We start from the raw sequence: 14,423 nt of genomic DNA, 5'->3' as shown, positions 1-14,423 counted from the left end.
GACGATCCTTATTGGTCAGCAAGACGGGCCGCTTTTTTTTTTTAATACTTCCGCCTTCTCAGCCTAGGAAATCTTTGGCGAAATCGGATTGGCTCGTTCTGTCATGACGTGACACTTGTTCCGGCCTGTGATTGGTTAACGCTCAGAGCGCAGTTGTATCCGTGCCGCTGATTGGTCAATCTGTAGTAGGCGGTGGCTCTATCCCTGTATAAAAGCTGTGTTAAAGGGAACGTCATTGTATTCTTAAAGTCGTATAGGGGGCGTGTGTGGTCTGTAGGTGACTACCCAAAGGGAATACAAGCTGTTCTATCCTGAGAATAAGAGGCAGGGAGGCAAAATGACCATAGAGACTATAGGAAAAGATAGAAGGACACCATAGAGGATCTAGCTGGAGGACTGAAGCCTGGACAGGACCCTTCTGCCTCAATGACTGGTTTGCTTTTCTTAAGGTGAAAGCCATATTCCTAGACTGTGCCAGTACTACTGATCCCCTCCCGTGACCATGCAGCGTGGCACCTGCTTCATCAACTACGAGGACTTCAAGGAGTGCTTCACCGCCTACAAGAAGGAGACCCAATCCAGCTTCAGCATCACGACCAGCGTGTCCGTCCGCCACCACAATAGCAAGTTCAGCACCGATATACGTCCTGACATAATGTAAGGATCTCAAAGGAGATGTAGATTGCAAAGACATTTCTACCCAAAGCAGCGCCACCCCTGTCCTCAGGTTGTGTGTGGTATTACAACTCGGCTCCATTCAAAATTGCAGTACCACATAGTAGACACACGTGTAGATAAGGTTGGCGCTGTTTTTGGATGAAAACAGATACATTTTCCAATCATGCATAGCCCCTTTAAGTTGATCTTTCCTATATTTCCTTATACTGGGGGAGGGTGGGGGTTACTGTGTTTACGATTGACCCACCGAAGATCAGCTGTTCCATGTGCAGAAATTGACAGCTCTATTGATTGTCATCTCCCTTACCTAGACAGATAGAAAAGACGCATATAATAGAATAATCTATTTTTAGTGCTGGGTCCTCCTCTTTGAATAGTCTCTATTTGTTAGAAGAGAGGCTTAAAGGGCAACTCCAGCTAAAAAATCAACTGGTGTCAGAAAGTGCCAGAGATTTGTGATTTACTTTTAAAAAGTCTCAAGACTTATCAACTGATGCATGTCCTACAGATCTATGTCTTTGTCTATGACATACAGCAGCTAATAAGTACTGGAAGACTTGAGATTTTTTTAATAGAAGTTTAATTACAAATCTCCAAAACTTTCTCACACCAGTTGATTTGCTGGACCACAAAAAGTGACAAAAACACCAGTAAAAAATATAACAAAGAAGCTGTACTCGCCTATCTCCGTTCTCTCACAGTCACCTGCCGACCTCCTGTAGGTCCTGGTCCCACAACGTCACAACTTTACTTGTGGCGATACAGGTACTGGGAGAAATCTGGAGACCAGAGGCGGAGCATGAGTGGTGGTACGGGGAAGGGTAGGTATAGCTTTTTTTTTATCCATCCGAACCCTGCCTGCTAGGATTTTTAGATTTTGCAGGAGTACCCCTTTAATGGGGTATTCCAACCTGAGACATTTATGGCATATCCACTGGATAGCTTGCAATGCTACATTGTTAACGCAACTCCTCTTAAAGGGTAAAGAGAAATTTCATAGAACAGACACCTTGGTTAGTTAGTTTGCTGCTTGCTACATCTATATTGCACTTGTACATGGAACTGCATTGAGTTTATGTATTTGTTTGTGATTTTCAGATTCACAGAGGTGAAGTTTTGTTGCTCCAAGCTTTATGGACCTAACGGTAAAAGAAGGCCCCAGGATGGTGTCTGTCCAGCCTATTTCCTTATACAGTATGACGTGGACCTAGATCGTCTTGTGGTTAAAGAAGAATGTTCAACTCACGTCCATTCCAAGAAGACAAACCCTCCTCAAGCTTCTCTCGTCCCTCCACCTGAAATGGGAGAACATCTATCATCTGACTCGGAGGTCCCGTCTAAGAAGATATGCCATACAAGGCTATCTCTGTCTCCTGAGAAGCAAAGTGACCAAGAGGAAGATGTTGAACCAGACAACCCATCCCCATGCAAGCCCCAGAGTCATGTGCCTTTAGATATTGGAGAAGGCCACAGCAAACCTACACCCACTCCTGAAAGTGTATCCACAGGGGATGTTTTACTCCTGGACGGCTTAATTAAAGAGTTTCAAAAAAGCCATTCGGGCTCTAAAGCCGCACTGACCATCGGGGACCAAAGACAATTCGAGCAGCTGTGTTTCCAGACGAGTAGCATGAGTAGCTGGTTCCTAAAGTTCCCAGAGAGCCTTTTGCTGCACAGGGTTTCGAGCAAACTCGGGTACGTTCTGTACGCTTTCCTAGTGGAAACCAAAGAACGCATGGGGAAAATAGTCCACTTCTCCTTTGTAAAAGAAGATAATGCCAAGAACATCTCCAAAATGCTGGAAATGCTTAAATACTTTAATTCTGACTGGCAAAAGATAAAAGTTGTCTATGTAGATGTGGCCTTTGGGCAAACAGATATTCTAAAGGGAGCCTTTCCTTTAGCTCAGGTCTTACTTTCAATATATCATACGGCGCATCTAATTGAGAGGAAAATCAAAGGATCTGCTAACTTTAAGCTCTGGGTCCATAAATGGATTGACGAGGCCATCTATCACACGACTCCTGAGAAGTTGAGCTTCTTGGCGGAGAAACTTGAGCACAGGTTGGACCAAGACTTGTACGATAAGCTTTGCAAAGACTTTATCAACAATGAGCTTCTTTGGTACATGCACGTGAAGAAGGGCGAGCACTCTTGCAGCACTTACATGGACAGCGTAGGACTGATAGACGAGACCATTTCTAGTTGCATCGCTAAGCAGACCTCAATGGAGAGCGCTATCCACGAGTTCCTCCAATATGCAGACTGCTTCAACAGCAAAGGGTTAGATAAGCGGAGCATTAGTTTTCCGGCCTTCTCCCACAAAGCACATTCTAAAAATTCTGCTAAAAAACTACGCTCAATCCTGCCTGCACTCAGTAATCCTCCTTTGGCTTCAAAGGTCTCGTCTAAACCCGCAAAGAAATCCCCCCGGCAACCCAAAAAAGTGGCCGGCAATGGATTAATTATCAGCCCTAAGTCGGGAGGCTGGAGACCAGTTCAGCTCGCAAATAAGATTTTACTGTCCCTAAAAGAGATCTGCAATGACATCGGCTTCCAGTTGTGTTCCAAAGAGTGGGAAGTAGTTAAGAGATCCACCCAGCTGATCAATGAGCTACCCGACTTCACCACCGTCCAGATCCTAGAAGAGGCCCACAATGTGTCATTCAACGGCCGCTCCTGTACTTGCTATTTTAACACTGATTATAATTTGCCGTGTCGCCATATTATGAGTATGCTTTATGCATACAAAAGGCCAGTGGAAGAGCACATGGTCAGTCTGAGGTGGCGTAAGGATTATGTGAAACCCTTATCGGATTTTAAGGTGTATACGACTGTAACTGCGTTTAGTAACTGTACTCAGACTAAAGAAAATACTACAGCAAGGATCGGGAAGATCAATAATCTGGCTAAGGAGTTTTATAATCTCCTCATGCAGTCTGATGGTCAAGAGATGCAAGTCAGGATATCTACGTTACAGATGATAGTGGACATGTGGCGCAGTGACTCAAGCCCTACCAAACCGTTTCCAGCACAAGATCAGGGGGCTGAGCTCCCTTATCGATGGGTGAAGAAGGAGCCGGTAGAAGGAGAAGCCATGAGCCATGAGCTGTGTAGATTGGACCCCAAACTTCCTTACAGCTGAAGATTTGTCCAGATCCAACTTAGAGACTTGGTGACCTTGGCTCTGTTTTTGTGTACAACAAAATGACATTAATGTAAATCTGCTAGAAGACTCTTCAAGTAAGAGTATGTCTAAGCCTTAAGGCCAGTTTCACCTCAGCATAATGTAGAGGCATTACATACCCGTGGTCAGGCTGGGCCTGCAGCCGGAATAGACACAATAATATGTCTGCGTTACACTATAGTCAAATTGCCCTTAGAGAAGCAGTTCACTAAAAATTATTATTGCCCCCCCCCCCCCTCCGCTAGGCGCTGGCGCATATACTCACCGCAGCTGATCAGTGTCCCGTGGTGCGGCTTCGTTTCGTTGCTATGGCGCCATTCAAATCCGCCACACGCTAACGTCAGCCTCTGCTGTGACTCCTCTTCTGTCTCCTGTGATTGAATGCATTCTCTATGGAAGCGCGTGACTTCTGGCGTTCAATCACAGGACACAGAAGAGGAGTCACAGCAGAGGCTGACATGAGCGCGTGCTGGATTTGAACGACGCCGCGGGACACTGATCAGCTGCGGTGAGTATACACACCTAGAAGGGGGGGGCCAATAATATTTTTTTGTGAACTGCTTCTTTAAAGTAGTATCCCTGTCTCTGCTAATATAGATAAGCTTGTAGGGCATGTCAAGTTAAATATTTTTGCACATTAGTTGAGATTGGAATATTTAAGTTGTGTAAGAGTCACTGTCGTATTTTTTTTTTTTTTTTTTTGCAGAAATCAATAGTCCAGGCGATTTTAAAAACGTTGTAATTGAGTTTATTAGCCAAATATGCCATTATCTGCATTTAAAAAGCCTTTTTCCAGGTCCCCCCCTCCCTCTTCTTTTCCATCCACTGCAAAAAAATCAGGAAATTGTGACTTGTTGCATCAGACGTACTCAGTCTGTTCTATAGAGAGGGGAGGGGGAGGAGGGAGTTAGCCGACAGCAGAAAGCTGAGAACAAAGGGATTACAGGCACAGAGCTGGGTGTCAGCTGTAATCAGAGCTCAGAGAGGTCAGTGGTGACTGTCAGAGGAGATAACGGGTGAGGTATTTATAGATTAACTCTTTGTTGTCCTGTTTTGGTCTTTTATTTAGCTCTCTCCATAGGAGAACAATGAAGACAGGGGGGAGAGCTTTTTTTTTCATGATAAAAATGCATTTTTCGGCTAATAAACCCAATTACAAAGTTTCTTAAAATCGCCTGGATTATTGATTTCTGCAAAAAAAAAAAAAAAAATTCATGACAGTGACACTTTAAACTAGTTTCTATGACTTGGAAGTGGTGGCAGGTGGCTCACTGCTGTTAATGCACCTCACCTTAAAGTGATTGTACCACCAGGCCAAGGCTGAAGCACTGGAGGCGGGCCGACCCACCCTTAGTGGGAAGAAACCCTAGCCCCTCCATGACGTGACTCCATTAGAATCAATGGAACCCTATCATAGAGGGGGCGGGGGTTTCCTCCCACTAAGGGTGGGTCGGCCCGCCCTCCGTGCCTAAGCCTTGGCCTGGTGGTACAATCACTTTAAAGGGGACCTGTCCTCTTTTTCATGCTACTTGAACTACTAGTGGTCCCCGTTAGTTCTATCCAGCGATCTGTTGGAGTCTGACCATCCAGAACCTGACAATCAAAATTTTACACATGTCTTTAGGAAATATCAAAAGTTTTTAAAGGGGTATTCCAATCAACTGATATAGTTATACTAGCAGGACTCGTCAAGTTAAATATTTTTGGACATACAATCATTTCGCAAACCGTCCTCCTTCTCCTGATACGCTGCTCTTTCCCTCCCATTGCTGACAGCTCATTGTCTAGGTTACTGACTGCCACTCTGCTGTAAAAGCAGTGGTCTGGCTGATGTATATGTAGCTATAGTATACATATTTCTATATATACTCTATGAGGGAGATTTATCGAACTGGTGTAAAGCAGAATTATCTCAGTTGCCCCTAGCAACCAATCCGATTCCACCTTTCATTTTCCAAAGAGTCTGTGAGGAATGAAAGGTGGAATCTGATTGGTTGCTAGGGGCAACTGGGCCTGTTTCACTTTACACCATGTTTGATAAATCTCCCCCTATATCTCTATACATCTGTATTATTGCTATATACACACGATCCAGATGACTGCTTTTAGAGCAGAATGGTGGTCGGTAACCTAGACAATGAGCTGTCCATAAAGGGAGGAAAAGAGCAGCATATAAGGAGAAGGAGGCAAGTTTGCTTCGGAAGGAAGCGCCCATGTGCTGGTGTGCGAAATGGTCCGTTGCCCTAAAGGCTCCATCCGTGCAGCTGCTGTGATTGATTATAGCATATTTTGCAATGCCATATCCTTCTATTGGCATAAAATATTAACTTGACGAGCCATATTAGGCACGAGCCTGTGTTATGAATAGGGCTGTGGGTACAGCACAAGACCTGCATCTCTACTCATTGCTATGGAGGTGCCAGGGAAAGCTGAGTAAGCTTTCTTCCGGCTTACTCTGCTCTTTCCGGCGTCTCTGTTCATTCCTAAAAGGCTGCTGGAGAGAGCTGAGTACATCGCTCTTCCGGCTTACTCTGTTTTTTGGCACCTCCACAGAAATGAATAGAGATGTGGTTCGCATACCATACCTGCGGCTCTATTCATAACACAGAAACCAGGGGGTTCAGAGGTCGGACCCCCAATGATCTCTTACAGGATAGGGGGCAAGTTATTTTTTTCTTGGAATACCCCTTTAAAGTATGCATTTAATAAAACTCATCCAGTCACTGCAGAAATTGACCTGCACTGTGAATTTTTAGACCCATTGATTTTTTTTTTTTTTTTTTTTTTTTTTTTTAATTTTCAGCATCTGCAGGAAAACCAGCATCGGCAAATTTACTCCTTCCTGCAGCAATGTGCGGACTTGCCAGGAATATGTCATTCCATTTTAACATTTCATAATTTTCATCCAAATATAAACTTGAGATTTCTTAGATTTCTTTGCCTGGAAACAGGTCATTGCTTCTTAGCAACAACACTGATGAGAACCATTGCAGATGACTCACGGAGGTGATTCCCATGACATTCAGCTGTGTGAAATCCAGGAATCCTGGCACTCAAAACCATTGTAAGTGAACAGTTAACATAATCCAACCAGAATATTAGGCAATTGCACAAAAAAGAGAAATGTGTGAGGCTACTGGCTACTGGCCACTATTCAGTTAGGCCTTCGACCTTCCTCAAGCCATTCTGGCACACTGTAGTACAAACAATTTTAGGAAACTCTGTAATAGGTTTTATTAGGCAAAAAAAAGCCCCTTTCTTTACTCAAAAAGCTGTTTCCCAGCCTCCCCCACCTCCTATCTGCTAATTATCAGGCAAACCCGTCTTTATTACAGAGGAGCAAAGTGAAGACTGGTTTGCCGAGTCCATTCTAACCTATGGAGGGGGAAGGGGCCGAGGGGATGAGTGAGCAGGAAGAGCAGAGAAGCAGCTGTACAGTTTGGAGACTGTCTGGGATCACAAAAGGCTGGATTCAGAGGTCAGAAAGTTCAATGATTATCCGGGAGCTTGGTGAGAGAAGATTGCAGGAAGATGTTTTGTACAGGGCTGCTTTTCTCCTCTCCGTGCTCACTCACCCCCCTCAGCCCCTCCCCCCTCCATAGGCCATAATGGACACAGAAATCCTGCTTCTTCTGAAGTGAGGGGGGAGGTAGGAAAACACCTCTTTGAGTACAGAAGAAACTCTCTTGCTTAATAAAATCTATTACAGAGTTTCTTAGAATGGCTTGTACTATTCATACTTGATTCTGATTTCTGAAAAATGACATTTAAGTGACAGTTACGATTTAACTAAAACACTGGAATAAAAGCTGTTCACTTGCAATAGTTTTGAGCACTGTGATTTCTGGATGTTCATATAGTGGGGTTGAGGAACCCCCCCCCCCCCCCAATCACTGGCACCGAATTCTATATAGGGGAGTGCGGTACGGTTTTTGTTTACTGTGTTACAGCTGAAGTATGGTTGATAAAGACAACTCCTCTGCACCCCCCAGTGTAACCCAGAATTGGGGGAACATCATACCTACGTTTTTACAGTCACTTGTTAAAATAAAAAAATTTGCATTCCTGAAGTTTCTTAAAGAAATTTCTATAAAAAAAAAATAAACTTCTACTGGAGAAATACTTGAATTAAATGTGTACGGTTTACAGTTACCATCTGTTCTAACACGTGACAGACTTCTATGTTTTTTTTTGTTAAACTTCTGACAATAGTGACCATATTCTATTGCGCGGATTATAAGCCTATTCACAGTAATGTGTACACATTCTTCAAGCTTTACTTATTAAAGTGGCGTATTTCATTTCAATAAAAACTCTTTATACAGGGGAAGTCAGAAGTCTCAGGATCCCCCTTTTATGCCAGAAATTAAAGGGAAAATTACTCATCTGACTACCCTAGAAAGTAACGGGTGAGGGGCTAGGGCTGGGCGATATATAGTTGAAAGATAATTATGACACGCCCCTTTCGCAAGCCACACCCACTTGACCATGCCAAAATGGTGATATTTTGTTTAAATAGAGTGAAAAAAAGGCAACTCACTGAGCAGCAACCCAAGGTTATTATTAGGGTGTCTCGGCAGAAACCTGGACGTGTATATACAGGTATACAGCTATTTACCCACTACAGGACCTGTATAAACAGGTATACAGCCACTGCAGGACGTGTATATACTGGTATACAGCTATGTACACACTAAAGGACGTGTATACACAGGTAAACAGCAACTACAGGACGTGTATACACAGGTATATAGCCCCTACAGGATGTCTGTGCTCTGACACACCGGTGTCCCTGCACATGCAGTGCTCACAGCTCCAACCTCAGGTGTGGGCATAGAAATACCGCAAATACTGTCCTGGCAAAGTTAAAGAGGATATACCATCAGGTACACTTTTTGTTAAAATTACACATGAACTGAATGGCGCCGGCACGGGGAAGCTGGTGCCGCGGTCCTTTTTGAACAGCGTTGTATTCATGGTTACCAGGGGGGAAGCACTGGAGACGGGCCGGGCCGTTCCCATAGGGAGGAAATCCCCGCCTCTCCCATGAACCATGAATACAACGGCAACGTACGCGGGAACCGGGCCGCGGTTCAAAATAAGGACCGCGGCACTGGCTTCCCCTTGCCGGCGCCGTTAGATTCATGTGTAATTTTGAAGAAAGTGTACCTGATGGTACAACCTCTTTCAGGTTGGTTAACCGACGCCAGAGATGGTGTCGGTATTTTTACGGTGTATCGCCCAGCCCTAGTGAGGGGGCCTATCAATTAGGTCTGAAACATGACCGCCATATTGGATTAGGGCCACATTTTTCCAATGGAGAAGGTGGTCATGTCATACATCAAAGAAGACCAGAGTAGTATCAGAAATCAAAGCTATTTGACGTGTTCAATGTGTTGCTCATGGTGCTGAAGGGCTGAAAGCCTTGGATTATTTCAGAGAACCATTCCATACCATACCATACCATTCACCCCTATGATAGCACATAAAATATGTGCTTTAACCCCCCGCTGTCCGCAGCTCCGCCGTCGCATCCCCCATCCCTGGCCGCATCAGCCCATCCCTGGCACATCCCCCCATTCCCGGCCGCATCCTGAAGCCCGCCGCCGCCCGGGTTTAAAGCACATATTCACAGGGGGATGTCAATTCCGCTGCGAGTATGTGCTATCATAGGGGGGGAATTGATACTGGATCCGCAGCTGATCTTGCTGCGAATCCGCAGAAGTGAGATCCGCTGCAGATCCAGTAGGTGTAAAGGCACCCTAAAGTGAATATACCAGCAGGTACATTACTGTACATGAATAGACGGGCATGATGATGCTGGTGGCGAGGTCTGCTGGATTCTAAGGCAAAGAAGATGACATGATGTCACATGAAGATGGCCACAATGCACCTGATGATGATCAATGACTTGTACACCAAAAACAGCTTGTTACCAGCTTAAGGTGTTTTATACCTGAGGCACCAGCTCCATATCAGCAGAATAGCTATAGTGCTGTGTGGTCTTTTACAAAACTACAATTCCCGTCATGTCTGGACAGCGAACTGGCATGATGGGATTTGTAGTTTTGCACCACAGTGGGCGTGTCACCATCCGGCCAGGGAGGAAGCTCCGCCTGCTCCTCAGACGCCCGGTCATGTGACTGCTTACGTCACCGCCGCATGCGCAGAACTTGATGCCGGAAGTGCGGCGTCCACCGCTAGGGGAGGTAATTGTATCCTGCGGAAGGGGGCGCTCTATGTGTAGGGTGAGCTGTGTAGCCTCCTGTATACTGCTGTGTGTGTATATGGGACTGCATACCCACAGCGGTACTGTACGTCCCATTGTGTTTATATAGGGCTCATTATGGCCACAAGAAGCCCCCTGTTATCTCACAGGTCACTGATATGGCAGCTAGATGTGACCCCCCCCCAGGAGCAGTTGTCATAGCAACCCATCAGCACCCTGGGACCATGCTGTCAAGTCCTGCCTGGAAAACATGGATACAGCTTAGGTGGTGGGCTGTATCCCTGTTTTCCATTGCTAGAAGAATAAAGACAAATACTCACCTGCCCTGATCCCCCTGCTGCAGTTCTAATGGCTCCCAGTGCTCATCACTTCTTCCTGATTGTAATGGCGTGCTCTTTGTACAAAAACCACCCACAGCAGTGAGTGAGCGCCCCTTTCCTACACGGACCAGGAGCAGTAAGAACAGTAGCTTTAGGGGGTCAGGCAGGTGAGTACTCTTTAAAGGGGTTATCCAGCGCTACAAAAACATGGCCTCTTTTTCCCCTACTGTTGTCTCCAGTTCAGGTGCGGTTTGGAATTAAGCTCCATTTACTTCAATGGAACTAAGTTTCAAAACCCCACCCAATCTGGAGACAACAGTAGGGGGAAAGTGGCCATGTATTTGTAGCGCTGGATAACCCCTTTAAAGGAGAAGTCCGAAAATTTTTATTAAATTATTGTATTGCCCCCAGAAGTTATACAAATTACCAATATACACTTATTACGGGAAATGCTTATAAAGTGCTTTTTTCCCTGCACTTACTACTGCATCAAGGCTTCACTTCCTGGATAACATGGTGATGTCACTTCCTGGATAACAGGGTGATGTCACTTCCTGGATAACATGGTGATGTCACTTCCTGGATAAAATGGTGATGTCACTTCATGGATAACATGGTGATGTCACAACCCGACTCCCAGAGCTGTGCGGGCTGTGGCTGCTGGAGAGGATGATGGCAGGGGGACACTGAGGGACACATGGCACTGGAGGGACACTGAGCATCCCTCTGCCATCATCCTCTCCAGCAGCCACAGCCCGCACAGCTCTGGGAGTCGGGTTGTGACATCACCATGTTATCCAGGTTGTGACATCACTATGTTATCCAGGAAGTGACATCACCATGTTATCCAGGAAGTGACATCACCATGTTATCCAGGAAGTGAAGCCTTGATGCAGTAGTAAGTGCAGGGAAAAAAGCACTTTATAAGCATTTCCCGTAATAAGTGTATATTGGGGATTTGTATAACTTCTGTGGGCAATACAATACTTCAATAAAAAATTTTGCCGGACTTCTTTGAAAACAAACTTTGTCCCCAGGCCAATCCTAAAGGGTATGTTCGACTTCACAGTCTGAACCGGTCCTGAAACCCTAAAGAATAAGTTCTGGGGTTACAGGGGAAATGTTACATAGGCAGGGGATGAGGCTATTGCTATTCCCAGTCCCAGTGGGTGTCCCAGTCTCCATCAACATCACAGTAGGAAAGAAACTGAAGGTACTTAGCGCTGCTCATGGATTGCCGGAAACTTGCTATAGAGGAGTGTTCACACATTCAGGTTTTTAATTGCGGTTAGGCTGGGTTCACACTACGTTTTTTGCAATCCGTTTTTTGTTTGTTTGTTTTTTCCTTTTTTTTTTGTACATCCGTTTTGATCCATTTTTCCATTAAATTCCATAATAAAAAAAAAAATGTCTCAAACCGTAGTCGACTTCATGTTTGTGTGGGTTACAAAAAAGGATCCATTTTTTTAATAATGGAATTCAATAGAAAAACGGATCAAAATGGATGCACACACATACAAAGCCAGCAATGGCTTTGGTTATCTAAGGTAGGGATGTCAAACCCGTGTCCCTCCAGCCGTTGCAAAACTACAATTCCCATCATGCCTGGACAGCAAAAGCTTTAGGCATGATGGTAATTGTAGTTTTACAACAGCTGGAGCACTGTGAGTCTGACACCTGTGGTCTAAGGTGTAGCCCTGAGATAACCCAAGCCCGTGGGCCACCACAGTCACATGCTGTTGTATACCATAGACTCAGTAATAATACCTTTAATTTTTTCTTGTTTTTCTATCCTTTAACTTTCATTTCTTCTCATATTTTGCTATAGCGTCTTCATGCAGTGAGGGCAGATCTCACCGTGACTCATTGAAAATGAATCCCGAGTTTTTGCAAAAGCTTTTGGCCGAAGACGCCAACTCCAAGGTGGTATGTCAGGTCAACAAAGAGTCGTGTATAGACTATGTCAACCTCCAGACCAGCACGATGAGCGAAGTCTTTAGCAAGTTCCCTGAAGTCCTGCTGATCATCCGCTCCCATAATACTTACCGGAGAGCTCTCTACACTTTTGTAGCAGATGGGCCACGTATCGGCGCTCCGTACGAAGCGACAAGGATAGTCCACGTAGCTGTACCTAGCAATGAAACCCCCGTGGGCCTTACAGGGATGTTTCACATTATGAAAGAGCTAAACCCCTGCTGGACTTCAATTCGAGTGTTTCTGGTCGATCTGGATTTTACAGAGGTTGGCGCCATCCATGAGGCGTTTCCATCCGTGGAAGTGGTCCCTTCCGCCTCCCATGTCTATATGCACGTCCAGCAGCGTATCCACGAGCTCCTCTTACCAGAGAAAACGGAGCTCATCCTCCTTAACGCTCTGAAGAATACGATGTGTTCAGCTACAGAAAGAAATCTTAAGAATCTCCCCAGCATACTGCAAAGGTTTGTGGATCCCGGGGTATTGTCAGATATAAAACCAGGCTGGCTGCTGACCGATCGGATCTGGGCCCTGCACCGCTGGAGATCATGGGAGGATAGCTCTCGCTACTTTGAAATGGTGGAATCCTTGAGCAGGGGGTTGAACACAGTCTTCAATGTGTCGCCTTTTGTGTCGAACAGTATGAATGCTGTCATATTTTTTATCTTAGGGCAGACTGCAGGGAAAAGCCAGCCGGAACTCCGAAACTGTAGTCCTGAAGAACTAGCTTTATTAATAAAGACTAAAGGGGAGGCCTCTAAAAAAGCAAAAGTGGAGGCCCAGATGACGCCTGAAGCTGCAGCTTTGATGTGTGAATCGCTGCACAATATCTGTAACCCCGCAGCTTTCGGACTCTGCCAGAATGAACTAGAAGTTACCCATAAATCCCTAGATCTTGTAGGGACCAATGAAGACAAAGTATGCGTTCAGATTCTAGAGAACCCAAGTGAAGTTAGATATGGAAAATGTAAGACCTGTACCTGCGGCTTTTACCAAAGCACAGAGCTTCCCTGTCGCCACATTTTGTCTGTGCTCAATGCCAATGAGGAGGTCCTACAGCCAGGTATGATCCACCCACTCTGGCAGAAGCAGAACAATGAACCCGAGGCCGCACTCCCAGTGACGCCAGACACTCTGGAAATCATGAAAGGCGAAGAGAACGACGGGTCAGAAAAACACCTACTTGTTAGTTCCTTGACGGGCCAGATATCGGCCTTATTGGCAGAGTGCAGCGATGAGATCTTTGAGCGGCGCTATAATACTCTAAGAGAACTGGCAGATGCATGGATTGGGCCCTATGAACAAGTGAAGCTTTAGAATGAGGCGTATGCCGTAACACTGGGGTCAACAATACAATCTCGATATGTTACATGTCATGGTGTTAAACTACTGAAGAACTCTTTTTTTCCTTTATGTGAATTTGTATGGAAAGAGGAACATGTGGCCTTAGGGTACTATTACACGGAACGATAATCGGCCTGATTCGGCCGATTATCGCTCCATGTAATAAATACAACGATCAGCCGATGACAGCGATCATCGCCTGATCGTTGATATAGGTTTGGACCTATTTTGGTCGGGCGCCGACCGCGCACCGCTACGTGTAATAGCGGTGCGTGGCCGGCGACTGACTATATACATTACCTATCCACATTCCAGGGCTGCTGCTGCGGTCTTCTTTTCCCCGGGTCCTGCGCGCTCTAGTTTCAGAGTGGCCTGTCAGCTGACAGGCCGCTCGGCCAATCACAGGTCGGTTCCAGCCTGTGATTGGCTAAGCGGCCTGTCAGCTGACAGGCCACTCTGAAGTTAGAGCGCACGGGACCCGGGGAGAAGAAGACCGCAGCAGCCCTGGAACGTGGATAGGTATTGTATATAGTTAAGCAAGGGCTGCAAGGACATCGGTAACGATGTCCCTGCAGCCCTTGTTTAACGATTATCGGGCATTATTGCATTGTTTGCCAGACTTGAACAATAGGTTAGTTATTTCTGTGTGTCAAACTGATTAACAAAAAAAATTCTCTGACCGGAAGTATGA

The 14,423-nt window shown here is 45.5% G+C and overlaps 2 protein-coding genes across 3 annotated transcripts; both read left to right on the top strand.

Annotated features, from left to right (window-relative positions):
* The first annotated feature begins 82 nt into the window (after positions 1 to 82).
* ZSWIM3 (zinc finger SWIM-type containing 3) lies at positions 83 to 4,089 on the top strand. Its single transcript, XM_069952609.1, has 2 exons — positions 83 to 657; positions 1,777 to 4,089. The coding sequence occupies exons 1-2, from the start codon at positions 503 to 505 to the stop codon at positions 3,821 to 3,823; spliced, it is 2,202 nt and encodes a 733-aa protein (XP_069808710.1). The 5' UTR covers positions 83 to 502; the 3' UTR covers positions 3,824 to 4,089.
* A 5,877-nt stretch (positions 4,090 to 9,966) lies between these two features.
* Positions 9,967 to 14,071, top strand: ZSWIM1 (zinc finger SWIM-type containing 1). 2 transcript variants are annotated; one of them, XM_069952767.1, is made up of 2 exons: positions 9,967 to 10,113; positions 12,243 to 14,071. In XM_069952767.1, exon 2 carries the CDS (start codon positions 12,287 to 12,289, stop codon positions 13,703 to 13,705), a length of 1,419 nt encoding a protein of 472 aa, XP_069808868.1. In that variant the 5' UTR covers positions 9,967 to 10,113; positions 12,243 to 12,286; the 3' UTR covers positions 13,706 to 14,071. The 2 variants fall into 2 exon arrangements, with proteins under 2 accessions (XP_069808868.1, XP_069808869.1); XM_069952768.1 differs by having other exon boundaries at positions 9,968 to 10,074.
* The last annotated feature ends 352 nt before the right edge of the window (positions 14,072 to 14,423 follow it).

This window comes from Dendropsophus ebraccatus, chromosome 14, assembly GCF_027789765.1.
Source record: "Dendropsophus ebraccatus isolate aDenEbr1 chromosome 14, aDenEbr1.pat, whole genome shotgun sequence".
Lineage (NCBI taxonomy): Eukaryota > Metazoa > Chordata > Amphibia > Anura > Hylidae > Dendropsophus > Dendropsophus ebraccatus.
This window is presented reverse-complemented; position numbering and strand designations above follow the sequence as displayed.